The sequence below is a fragment of the Parasteatoda tepidariorum genome, chromosome 6, assembly GCF_982258835.1.
Source record: "Parasteatoda tepidariorum strain Cologne lab strain chromosome 6, Ptep-v5.0, whole genome shotgun sequence".
Lineage (NCBI taxonomy): Eukaryota > Metazoa > Arthropoda > Arachnida > Araneae > Theridiidae > Parasteatoda > Parasteatoda tepidariorum.
In genome coordinates this window covers 81735911-81750445 of record NC_141760.1, presented here as the reverse complement: position 1 = coordinate 81750445, position 14535 = coordinate 81735911, and the positions used below count along the sequence as shown (strand labels likewise).

Below are 14535 nucleotides of genomic sequence, written 5' to 3'. Positions count from 1 at the left end.
ATTTAAATAATAACCACAAAATAGAATGCGAAAAATTTAGTCCCTTCAAAATGTCATTTAATATATATTCTTATGTTTTTCACCTATCCGTTACAACTATAATTGTTTTGTAAGAAAGAAAGATATGTGTAATTTATCATACTTGTTTTATGATTTATCTATAATTCATGAAAATAATCAAGAATATCCTAAGCTAGTAATTCAAGATAAGAGAACCGTTCTTTTAAATGAACGATTGTATCTATAAACACTACATTGGAAATAGTTCAAGATATTTCTTATGCATTGAAGCAAACTTAAATCCTGTGGCAGCATGCCAAAGTGAGTCGTAAAAAAATATATTGTTTGTTGTGATAGTTTTCTCCAAAACATATCAATAAAATGTTTCCCTTTTGTATTTTACTTCTATCTCAGAACGTTGAATCCTTAATGATGAAAAAAAAGAAAGAGTTGTAACAACTTATTGAAATGCTTTTAGTAAGTTTGCAAGTAAGTTTTCTATCATTTGTTGCCAGACTCTTATTTTGTTCGTTCCAACGTTAACAACATGGCTTTTCGTTGAGGGTTAAATTAGTCGAGTTGCTTGGATTTCTAATTCAATTCTTTTTCTACCTTACCCTAAATATTTAAATTGTAATAGATTCTTTTGTCTTCCGAGTTTGTATCAAATTTAAAAATCTTTAAATGTGAATGTAAAGTCCTTGAAACATGCAGTTAAAAGACTTTAGACATTGGATATTAAATTTTTTCATTTCCTAAATTGGTATCTAAAAATGTTAGGGTATACATTGTGCTACGAGGAAAAAATATCGTAGATATAGCACAACTAAAATTGTAGAAATTAACAAACAATAGTTTTGGTTCTATAAACAAGAACTTTCCTCAGAGTCAAAACACTAATTTGGTGTTTCAACATTACAGAATTGAAGCTATAATATGTTCATTCCTATACTTTCAATTGTGATTTAGTCACGTTACTAATCATAGCATTTCATTAGATAATGATAGTTACAAATCTGTTATGAATTGTACCTTGAATGCCTGTAAGAATTAGAAACAAATAATTTTTTTTTATTTCCAATTTCTACCACATTTGGCAACTATATGCCATCGGTGTGCGTAACGGGAGGTATTGTCGATCTTTTTTTCATTAGTACCATATAGGTAGATCAACACCCCAACAACATAAGAAAGGCAGAGCAAAGAGAAAGAGAAATTACATCCATGCCCGATGTGGGAGTCGAACCCAGTACCTTTCTGACATTAAGTCAGCTCCCTGACCACCATGAAAGCCAGTCGGCACAAATAAAAACAAGATGTAAAAATGCTTGCTAATCATGGTAGCAGATGAAAAACCGATATGAATCGTAAGTGTAGTCCCGATATGAATTATTATCAATTATAAAGTAGTGAAGAATTTGAAATTGAACTGAGCACATCTTATTGAACAGTAATTGTTACAAATCTAATATGGATCATACGTTCGATACCGATATGTATTCTGGGGTCTGTCCAGACATTTTGTGAAAGGTCCTGTTTTTGTAACATTGCGAAAAAACTATTCATAGTTCGTGAATATAAAATAATCGTTAAGTCACATTCTTTCAAACAGGGTCCAGCTTTTGTGAATTTGTGCAAATAGGGTCCTGTTATTGCAAAAATTTCTAAAAAACTTTTCAAGTTTTCAAATTGTAAATAGATACAAGATTCTGCTCAACAATTGCTGCTACTAAATTAGATATGCAACATACAAATATTTGGTATTTAGCCTATACTGTTCAACACGGAATATTCATTTCGGACGAATAATGGAAACAAATTCACTCACATTTTTATTAATTTCAATTGATATAATTTAAAAAACAGAACTTAGTAATGTATCACTTTTGATATTTTACACGCATTAAATAAATTTAAACAATTCTTAAATTTATAATATTTTATTTAAAAAATGGCCAGAAATTGAAATTTAATTTTTATTCATATAATATTCTATTAATGAATTTTATGAATAAATAAAAATTGATCAATTATTTATTCACAAAAAAAAATTATGATTTAATAAAATAAGAATGCGCACACGATGTTTGTAAAAGTAACTTGAAACTTAATTTGTCTCGAACAGTCTTTCTCCCCTCCCCCCAGGAAGGGTTTATTCGATTAACAAAACAATAATGAAGATAAACAAGTATGTGAAGGGTCCGATTAAAAGATAAATTATTTTGTGAAAGGTCCGTTTTTATGAAAAGATATTTTGTAAAAAGATATTTGAATGAAAATTGATATTTTTATGAAAAGATATAGACCCAAATTTCTTCTAAACAGACCCCTGGTATTGCAACTAATTATAAGCTAATGGAGTAATAAATAATGCTTGTTAATAGAAGCATCTATTTTCCTGTTTTATAGAATTTCCTAGACGCATAAAAACCGTTTTACTTTCATGTGAAAAAGTCCTTACTGAAAAAATAAACTAACTCTTTTTATAAGTTTCTTCCAAAGGCTGTAAAAAACAATTATACGTGGCAGTAATTTATTTAAAACTATTACATTCATTAAAAGCCACCATATTTTTACTCGGAAGTTACTGCTAGAAAAGAAAGCAAAAAATAAATAAATTCTCTCCTCTCTTCTGATAAATGGAGACCTTTTCTTTTGACAGCTTTGGCCTTTGCGTCCCTTATCTTTTCTAATGTTTATATTTATACACTAACAGGCCTGAAGTTGGAGAATAAAACGGAGTTAAAGTTCTTTAATGAAAGCATTTGAAGAAGAATTTAAATGGAGTTTTTCTGATCTCTTACTTTTCTTACAAAGTAAAGATCCGTGTTTTACAATTTTATTTTTGATGTAATTAGTTTATTCGTAACTGTTTAGGTACATTTATAATGTTTAATTAGTAAAGCTGATTAATAGCAGTCAATCATTCATTTTAAATATGAACAATTATTTGGGAGTGAAACGGTGGATTTATTTTTCTAAGTAAATTTATTGATCGTAATGTAAATAAAAAAAACTCAACATGCTTAGTTTATTTTCATTGAACTTTATTGTTTGGACTATATTAAAGCAATTAAAGGGTTAGAGCAGCGATTCCCAAATGGTGTCCCGTGGAAACTAATTTCCGTGGAAGGGGTTCCGAAAGTTTGGCCTTTTTTATTTTTTAAAATCAGTCATGATTTTCGAAACGCGTTATTAAATTTATATTCGATTAATTACCCATTATTTAATATTTTCGTTACTTTTATGAAATCATTTATTTAAAATGATTGTGAAGAAAGAAAAGCAAAGTTAAAAAGAATTTAATAACAATATATTGAATAAAAAATGAAAAGGGCAAATTTTTGAAAAATTGCATTAGTTATTTGGCATATAGAATAAAAATAACTAAAATCAACAATGAGGAAATATACCTCTCTAATAATTTTCATCGTTCATTTCAGCAATTTTTCATTTTTTTTCAATAAAAATCGCATTTTAGCTTATGTACATTCAGTTTATACATACGCCAAAATCATATTAGAAAACTAAATGAGGGGCCGAGATAGGCTGCTTGGTAGGGTGCTGGACTCGAATCCAGAAGGCCGAAAGACTTACCGTGTACTAAATAGTGACTGGTGCACGTTAAATATATCGGGTCACAAAGTCCTCCTCGTTCCCATATTTTATATATATATATATATATATATATATATATATATATATATATATATATATATATATATATATATATATATATATATATATATATATATATATATATATATTATATCTCTGGGGGTACTGGATTGGAGATTGATTGTTCTCTGGTTCAAGTCAAAATTACGATCTATCGATCCATGAATGAGTCAGCCCTATAAACAAGTGTGACGTATGGGTGTGACACAAGACGAATTCTTGGCCATAGATGGCGCAGCTAGAAAACAAGAATAATTGAATCCAATTGACTTAATGACAAAACTCATTTATTTATTAACTTATTAAATATTTTTGAAAAAATTAATAAAATTTCAATCGTAAAAGATTTTCATTAAGTTTTAAATTTATCAAGCCTCGGGTTCCACAAAAAATAGGGTTCATCATTCGGGTTCCAAAGCCGAAAAAATTGGGAAACACTGAGTTAGATCATTCATTGTTATCTACAGTTCAGTACAAGGTTTCTTCCGGTACAGGTACAAGGTTTCTTCAATTTACTTCCTCTGAACAAATTCTACGCAAGATTAGGCCATTATAAAAGCATAAAAAATTAAACCTCGTTTAGGGAATTTTTTTTTATCCAAAAGATAGAATAAATCGAAATTCTGGAAAAGGTATTTCATTATCTACCTAAAAATTATTGTAAAAATAATAGAAAATAATAGAAGAATAATAGAAATAGTCAGTTAGGTTTGTATAGTTTTAGACCTAACATATTACTAATTAAAAAGAATCAGAAATAAGTATCGCTAATAAAATCATAGCCGGAACTGAAGTCTTCATATGTCGATAACAGTATAATAATAGTAGCGAGATAGTAGTATATCATATGAATGTCTTACTTCGGATCAGTTTACACTCTCATTGTCATATAATCTTTCGGGAGAAAAAAGAATATAATTTTATTTTTTAAATAAATATTTCGCATGAAATTTATATCTTGGGTTTGAGAGTTAAAAGTTAATGGAAAGTTTCAAAATTAAATTTCATTCTAAACCAGTAAAATAACTAAAACATTCATTTTTCAAAACTTTATTTTACATACATTTCGTGGCTTATCATTGTTTCGAGATAAAGGTTTTAATTTATAGGAAATTAAAAAATACAGTTCAACTTTTAATTTCGATTAAAAGTATTAAGAAGCAAATGACAAAAAATTTAAAGTTAAATTTTCTAATTAAAACCTAATTGAACTTACACTTAAAATGAAAAAGAAAACTGTCTTTCATCACTACCTACTTAAAATGCTATTATTTCGTTTTCGACGTAGATTTTACAATTAAAAGGCAAAATTCCGCACTTAAAAGAAAAGCATATACATTTTATCAACTTATTCCAAACTCAAATTTAGAACTAAGAATTTTTCTCGGTATATTATGATAATCAACAAGCCCTGAGTAATATTGAAAGTTATAAAGTATAATTTCACATTTTTATAGTTTAATTTTTTAAAATCAAACTAAATTTTGACAGAGGAACTTAAATCTTAGTTAGAAAGGTTAATTTTGAAGCTTACCTTGGCACATGAATAAAATATCTCATTCAAATCGGCATATGTTAATAATTCCTCAACTAAGTTGATGACACTTCTCGCTGTACTCATTCATTATAGGTTGATTGACAAAAAATTTGATCAATTACAAAACGCCAAATGATTTTGATGGGGTTTAGAAATATTTTATTATCTTTGTGACTTACCTATTGCCTAACTATTCGTATCGTATATTTTAGCAACGTTGTGAATGGTAGTTTCAAGAAATAATTAAAATATTTAGAAAGAAATGTATATCCCAAATTAAACATTTACTGTGCAACCTATAACTAATTTAAAGAGAAAATCAAGCAAAGGTTTAACACTTTCGTTGCTGATCACGCAATAGAGAGTGATGAAATTCTTCTAAACAGTTTCTGCCAATAAAACGGATAAAGAGGTATCATGGTTAAAAGATGCATATTATCATCCAAGAGCCGTAGTGGCTCAGGGATGATGCCTCCTGATGAGTTGACACAGGTTCGTATCAAAGCGGTGGCAGGTTGATACGAATTCTGCCCCCGACTCGCACCGTTCACAGTGCTGACGTAAAATATCCTATGTGGTAGACGGATCATGCGTTAGAATCCCCTTGCTGTAGGGCCAACAGCGGGAGGTTTTCGTGGTTTGCTTTTCCCAGTAACGTAAATGAGGGTTTGTCCCATCGAAAAGGTCTCCATGAAAGCCAGTTTGTCGCAATGCCTGATCCAAGAGTTCCCTTGTCTTTTGGGTGGGGTACAAAATTACAATTAAGGCTACGATATTGAACATTGATAGTTGTAAACTCATAATTGGGTCAGCTTGTCAACGCCGGGAATAAAATAAAATAAATATTATCCAGCTATTTTTGCAGAAAACATGTTTTCTCATGGAAATAACATAATTGTTCAATAAAATAAACTTTTTGTAAAATTTAAAAACTAAAATGTGTGCTAAAATAAGAAAATTTAACTTTGATTATATCTTTATAGATCATCATACTTCAATAATAGATATAGTATAACTACCTGCACTCGGCTGGTAGTGAACGTGTTAAATAACAATATGTAAAGTAAAACTTTATTATTAGGTGAAAATCAATAATCAAAAGTACGTATAAACTATATAAAATTAATTTTAAATTTTTTATTTTCACTCGCATATCTTTGTTTAGAGCTTACAAGCACAGTTTGCAGTTAACGGAAGCCTAATAATATATCAAATCATCGAACAATTAAGTTATATTTAAAATAGAAGACTAGAAGATTTATTTAAGTTTTTGTAATGTGACAAAAGCATGAAGATGAATAAAAAATTTTGATAATAATGATAAAAATAATTGGAGAGATTTCATGGTTTTGCCCTGCATTTTTGATGCATGCAATTAAAATATATATGTATAGGTCAAAAAATATTTTTAAATTTGTATTTATACCTGAAATATCTTAGTACAAAATAAAAATGCCGTTTTTTATTTAAAATTTTGAATGGATTCTTATTTTAAGTTTATTAAAGAAAATGTTAGTTAATTCTTCCTATAAAGATTGATACTCTACAGATTTAACGTTAAGTTTTGCTTCTTAAAATACCCATATAAAAATATGACAGATGCCGAAAAATTGCTTGCAAGGCTATGTAAGTGACTACGGTAGTTTAATAGTAAAATTTGCAATTGTTATGAAAGTAATAGTAATAAAATATTTATTTTCCACTTAGAGAATCGAGTTTAATATTCCTGACCTGAACAAATAGATTTATTATACTTTAAAGGAATATTTTATTATAGTCAAAGTCAATCTAACATTTGACTAAACTTGACAAAATTACATTGATCTATAATAAATAACTTATATCAGTTTCAGTATTTTGATTTTGTTCCAGTTAGTATTCGAATTTAAAGGATTCAGTATGTAAAGGTTTTTAATTGAACTTTAAAATTTATTCAATTATTTAATTTAATAATAATAATAATAAATAATAATATCTATATATATATATATATATATGGTCGCTATAGTCGACAAGTACCTTAAAATTTTTATTTTAAGATACTTATAACAACAAAGGTATTTATCGGTATTAGGTTGATTAAAGAAATAGAAGGCAGACATTAATGTCATAAGTGCTGGAGGTGGCTATATTACGTCAAATAGACTCAAAATTATGCAACGAAACGGTGTGACAAACTGTGTCTGACACATTGAAGGTACAGTTCAATGATAACGGATAAAATGGGAGATGTGCTAAATGCAATGAGTATTACATACTGAAAGGTAATATTAAATATGCTAAAAATTGCGTGTGACAAAAAGAAAAGAAAAAAAAATTAGGGGTATTTCGCTCGATATTGTGAAACCCAAGTTTACCGGAAAATTCATTAAAGTCGGTTTTTTGAAAATTCAAAAGTAGTAGATTTAAAGTGCTACATTGTTATATTTGATATGCAGATGTTTAATAGAACATAAATTTTTGTAATCTATGTGATACATGCACATACATTGTTTAAATATAATTGAAACGCAGAATTTCAAACATTGTTTTTGACATATTTTGACAAGCTTCAAAAGATGACGATAGTTCGAAAGGAAGTCTAATTAAATATTAATTAAGGAATACATAAATAAATAAATTTAGCAATATAAGTAAAATAGCTGAAACTCGCTTTAAAAAAAACAAAAAAAAAAAAAAAAAAAAAAAAAAAACACATGCATTTACCTTAAGACAAACTGTGATTTATATTATTTTTTTTAATTCCTTTAGAAATTATTTAGATTGATTTTTTTTGAAGAAACAAAATGCCATTTAATTTAGTTTTGCTTAAATATATTTTGCGATCTCAATTAAAAATAATTCGACAATCAAACGAGATGATTTTTTTAAACGAAATTAAAAAGAACTTAGCAGAGCAAATGCATTTTTAATAAATTGGAAATTTAATTACGTTCAACAAGGAACTCACCTTCGAATAAAATGAAGACATTCATTCAATAAATTTATTCTTTTCCTTATCTTCGACCACGTTTTAGAATCATCTTCTCTTGTCCCACCTTTCTCAACCAACTGCTATTTGCTATTTTGTGAATAAAAATAAACATTTGCAGTTTAAGTAAACAAAAACAATGATCAGGTAAGCATAAATGCTTTCATTTGAAAAGTGAAACCGATCTTAAAACATTCTTTTTTTTTGTTTTTTCAACCGCATCTTCCAATTCCGACTCGCATCGTCTGCATCAGGAGATATTTTTGGGGACACGGGATCTGGCCACCTTCGTTTAATTCCATGATGCGAATCACGTGATATCGAATTCGAGTACAACGCCATCTGACGTGGAGAGATGGAATAAGAACAACATCCAATTTGGCATCTTCCAAGCGATTGGATTGACTTTTATGTACAATTTTGTGAGAGTGGATAAAATGAGTAAAATAAAAATAAGTTTCTACTCAATTCAGTAAAAAAGCAACAACAAATCCTTTCGTTTGTTTCGGTTTACTTTTTGAAGGTAGTTATTTCGATTGAGCACAGTTTCGCTTTCGTATCAGTGAAAGTTCTTTTGCGCTGCAGAAAATTACTGGGGTTGTATTGTGAACATTCGATTCGAGAGAAGGATTACAGTTCCCGGTAATTGGATGGGATGATGCAGCAAAACAAATGGACAAGAAAAAGTTTTTTATTATTTTTATTTATTTTTTGCATAGGCATGTTAGGCTAAAGGCGATCCAACAATGAAATATAGCGATAACAAACTTGAAAATTATTTTTGAACATCTAAATTTTTTTTCCCGTTGAGATTATCCAAATTGTAACGTTAATATAATAAGTGGGAAAGTTTTAAGTATTTTTTATGATATAGTGCCGGAGAAGTTTTTTGATAAGGTCAATGCAGCTACAAGTTTCCTTAAAAAAAATAATAAATAAATAAAAAATAAAAACTTGTAGGTGCCTTTATTGTATCACAAATAATAGTGCAGTTAAATAATCCACAAAATAAGACTTTATTTCACAATCATTAAAAAACTGTGTTGTTCAAAAACTTACCAAAAGCAATTAAAGCTAAACAGTGGACATTAAAAACAAACTTTTTTTTTATCTTCTTTATACAAATTTTCTGTGTTCATTAGAAATTAGCTGAATAATTAACTATTCGAATAGAAGATTCTTGGTGTATAAGCTTAGTGCAAAATGAGGACACTAATTAAAAATGTCCCTTTCACTATAATGATTGTGTGAGTAATTTTTTTTAAATTTTTTTTTAATTTGATCACTAATACGATTTAGAATAAATGTTAAATAAAATATTTTTAAAAATACACAGTGCAAGGCAAAAAATAAGTAAATAAATAAAATAATAACAATTAATAAAATTAAAATTGAAAAGATTTTTTATGCCCGTTCTGTATTTGATCATTTATCAAATAATCATACCTTATTGGCCTATTGCATAGGGGGGGGGGGTTGTATAATAATTGGATTTAAAAATTTTTATTTAAATTTTTTTATTGCATTAATTTTTTTTGTAAAATTATTGAAGTTTTCGTAACACGCCGGAGGTTATTATAGCTCTTGATTATATAAACGTTAAACCACGAATTATGGAAAGTTTTTGTACAATATGAAACAATATTATTAAAAAATATTAAAAGCTGTTCAATTTTTTAATTAAATCGGATAATAATCAAGGAAGTTAATAAATCGTCAGATTTTTGGACTATTGGTTCATTTAGTTTAATTTATTAATTTAATTAAATGTATTTTGAAATTTAATTTTAAACAAGCTTAATAGTTTTTTAAAAAAGATAGGCGATTTTTTTTATTGTAATATTCAATTACTTACTTTAACAAAGAAACCTCTTTTTAAGAAACTCTCAGTGGTGATTTCTTTTAAAAGGGCTCAAATTTTCCAGATAGCCACTTCCCTTATTTCGTGGGTTAAAAATTCAAACACGTCACGTTTTTGTGTCTTATTTTGTGCTTAAAATATCTGCGCCAATTTATAAGCACATTTTAGTGCGAGAAATTCCGATTAGATTAAAAGTCATTAATTTCTATTTTTTCTTCTCAAGGCCTGAACTCGGCTTTAATTTAACAAAATTGGGCTTTAGCAATTTTCAATTTTATTTAAGTAAAAATATTGACGGACAAATTTTAATTTTGAAAAATAAAAATATTAATATTCATTTAATGTTCAATATGTTCTTTACGATATTCACACCATTAAAAAATTTCCTCCTCGGTCATCTTTCTTTTGATCTTCTTTATGAGAAAAACGAAAGAAATAAAATAAAAATAAAAAAAAAGCTTAAAAATTGCTTTCCACCACTTTTTTTTTTTTTTTTTTTTTTTTTTTTTTTTTTAACATAAGTTCTTAGAGAGTATTCTTCGTTAGGAGGAGAAATAACTTCTGCTTTTCCTCCCACCCCCATTTCGTTCTTAACAGTTTTAAAACGTCGGGGTGAAAATAGCCTCGCTCCATTATTTTGATGGAATTCTTTACCGTGATTCCCTTCAATAAAATAACCACTTTCAGATTTTCTTGCCGGAAAACCGAAAATTGGGTTTGAGATTTGTCTTTTTTTTCCTTCCTAAAATTCTTTACCAATCATTTCAACGCCAAAAGTTTGCAAAAATGTTCTCTCATGCTTTTTTTTTCGGCTCATTTTTATCGTTTTCTTCCTTCTTCTTTTTTTTAAAGAAATAGTTGAAATAATAAAATCGTCTGCAGGAAAGAACGTAATTCAAATGAGTAGATATGAAATATTGCATAATTACATTGAAATCATAGTAATTTTTATTCGAAAAGTTCACATTCTTATCATTAAAAATCAAGACTACTGAAGTCTAATTAAAATTACTTACTATGAATTCATGAAGATTGGCATAGTCATGTGCCACCCGACTCAACTTATTATATAACAGGGCTGTCCAACTGCAAAGATCCCACGGGCCAGAATTCCGGTCACTGATCACCTGGCGGGCCGCAGTTTGAAAAAGTTGACCAATAACCTCTTATACAATAACAATTAATAGTTGAATAATTAATTATAAAACAATGGAACAGAAGGTTTATAAAACAATATGCTTACATTTTAATGGGGAAACAGAGGCCGATCAGCCTGAATAAGAAGTTGGTGGGCCGCACAATATGTGTTGGCGGGCCGCCAGTTGGACAGCCCTGTTATATAACATACCCTACGTAGTTTATGTGGTTAGAGTCACCTAGCCGGTGTGGTGGATTGAGTTTATGTCAACTATTGTTTTTACCGGGATTCGATTTCCCGTACTAAAGGCTATTTGTATCTCTGATCGTGTTTTAATGACTTAGAATTCAATCTACTGTACCGTTTTCAGAGCTGGAAATGCTCAAGAACTTTCGGGTGGTTAGAGTAATGAGCGTGGTGCGGGGAACGGGTTATTAAAACTACCATTTATCCTTTTATTTATATTGTAGTAGAGTAAGACATCCTTGCGTCCGTATTATATCTCGAACCTCATTAAGGATGATACCAAGATCGTTCCATATCGCCCATTAGGGTAGCTGTAACGGAGTATTTGTCTTGACTTCTACGAATGTGTAAACCAGGGATGTACAAACTTTTTTGGTCGAGGGCAAAAAAACGAAGAAAATAAGTTTGGTGGGCCAAGTAAAAACTTCAAAGATGGAATAGCGATTTGCAAGTTTTAATTTAAATATTTAATGAGATGAATGAAATTGCGATTTCATTTTTAAAAGAAGTTTATATTGAGGTTCCAAGTGAGATGTACTTATTTTAATGCTCAAAGCAAATGTTTGTCTGTTAGTCTAGTTTTGAAATGATTTTTTCAAAGGTTTATAATTGAAAACACTTGTTCACATATGTAAGATGAAGTAAACATAGCACTGATTTTCTGGGCATGAATATTAAATTTGGGAAACTGGCTTTTCGTAATGATTTGTAAAACTCTAACAACTGTTTCAAATGGCGCCAATCTACGGCAGGCTATTCTATAAAGAACTTTTGCTTTCAACAATTTACCAATTTAAGCTGCATATTTCCATCAATTTATGTTTTGTAGAACAAAAATAGCGAAAGTAAAAAGGTCTTAAATACTTTGTTAAAACAGAAGGAACAAAAATAGCTTTAAACAAAGTAGACAAGAAAATGGATGTTATTGTTTATATTCGTCACAGATCGGCTAGTTAAAATTCTATCCGCGGGCCGGATAAAATCTTACGGCGGGCCACAGTTAACCCGCGGGCCGTAGTTTGTCCATCCCTGGTGTAAACCATAAGAATCAGAAGAGGTTTTTGGATAATTGGCAAAAAATGTTTGATGAACGCGAACACGATGAACTGCATAAATTAACTACTATTATCAACACTATATGTTGATAGAAAATTTTGGACATACGCAATGGATCTATAATAAGTAAATTTTAAATCCAAAATATGGGTTTATTGTGAGTAAACTCTCGATATAAATAATGGATTCATTATAGGTAAATTCCAGATACAGGTTATAGATTTATTTAAAGTAAATTCTAAACATAAACAATGGATTTATTCATCAAAATAAAGGACGAAATCTAGATATTCCTTTTATAGATAAATTCCAGTTATGAAGCATGGATTCATTTAAAGTAAATTCCTAATATAAAGAATAGATTCATTATAGGTAAATTAAAGATACGAATTGGATTAATTTAAAGTAAATTCTAAATATAAACAATGTATTTATTTATTAAAATTATAGATAAATTCCAGTTATTCCTTTTATAAAATTCCTTTTAATAATAGGTAAAAAATTCCAGTTACGAAGTATGGATTCATTCAAAGTAAATTCTGAACATAAAGAATGGACTCATTATAGATAAATTCTCATAAGACCTATATTTATTTTATGTAAACTCTGGAATCACTGATGCATTTTGGATTCATTATAGGTAAATTCTGAAAAGATAAAAAAAAAAAAAAGAAAGCAATGGATTTTCTCATAGATAAATTTAGGATGGAAATAATGGATTTACTATAGGTAAATTCTGACTAAATAATGATTAACCAGGAAACAAAGAACTTAAATTGATGTTATACAAATTTTATTTTAAAGTATTCGTAAAAAGGCAATGTTTTCAGAATCTTTTTCCGATCGATGGCATACAGGATGTAAAGCCATAGCATACAGGATGTAAAGCCATCTTTGACTGTTTGTGTGAATGCATTATTGATTTTTAGGGGGGGGGGTCTTCCTCAAGACAAACAGGTGTGTTGTTCTCATCATTATGCTAGGCACCAAAATTTACTCTCCCAATAAACTTTATTCTTTCTGACATGCTTTCATTCTAATGTCTTTTCATCAGCTTCTTTTGTTTGGCTTTCTTTTGCTGTTTAATGTTTCGCGAGGAAAACACGAAAAGGAAGAAATTATCTCCAGTTTTGGTAGAAAATTTATTTGGCTTATTAGGTTTTGCTAAGTAAAGAAAAGAAATGCATTGTCTAAAAGAAAACTACTTCATTAAGTTACGTTGGAGAAACATAACAAAATGAGAGCAAATAAGAGTTGATACAGAAAATAAAACCTTTGATACAAAGGAAAGTTTAAAATATCAAAAGGATTCATTTTTAAACTTACTCACTTCGTTAAATTCCCCTCCTTTATTTAATTTACTAACATTGCCAAATTTAAAAATTTTTTATTTTTACAAATTTCGACATCATGCTTGTTTCAGAACATTTCTTAAACAATATAAGTTGTAGCCATAAATAAATAGTAATTATTGACGATTCACTATGACGTCATTGCAACGCATTTCAAGTTTATTTTTGCTCTACTGACAGTGGAGCCCTCTTGCGACACTAGGAAGAAACGATCAAGGTATGGATTCTGCAGTTTATAATTTAGCGTCTCTGTCGTGTTTTTGCTAACTGATGTATATTTTCGATTTCTATGATTATGTTTATAGTTCTAAAGATTAGATCTTTTTCAATGCCTCACTTCAATACAAAAATATCAGATAAGATTGAATGAATTCATGATAAGTAAAACCAATAATCTAAAAGTAACATTATTCTGAGACCCTAAAATGATATAAACGGGCTCAACATTTATTTTGTATGACATGAAAGAATCGCAAATAAGTAGTTAAGCATATTACCGCAGCAAGGCGCTGTTAAATTTGATCGAAAAGTGTTTCCGGCCATTTTTTCTTGCTTTGCCCGAAAAAAAAGTGTATAATCTTTTTACTTTAGAATTAGATCGGAAACAACATATTTCTTGTTGAATCAAATCAAAACATTCGGAGCTTTTCGCACTGACGCGCGTATTTGCAAAATTGGTCTCTGTAGATTTTAATT

The 14535-nt window shown here is 29.0% G+C and overlaps 1 protein-coding gene across 1 annotated transcript in view; it reads right to left on the bottom strand.

The window, feature by feature from the left end:
• LOC107456076 (chondroitin sulfate N-acetylgalactosaminyltransferase 1) overlaps positions 1-8520 on the bottom strand; it is a 66726-nt gene extending 58206 nt beyond the window's left edge. Inside the window, exon 1 of the mRNA XM_016073844.4 lies at positions 8166-8520. Within this exon, the coding sequence (XP_015929330.2) occupies positions 8166-8186 (21 nt within the window). The 5' untranslated portion in view covers positions 8187-8520. The remainder of the gene's footprint in view (positions 1-8165) is intronic.
• Positions 8521-14535: the final 6015 nt, after the last annotated feature.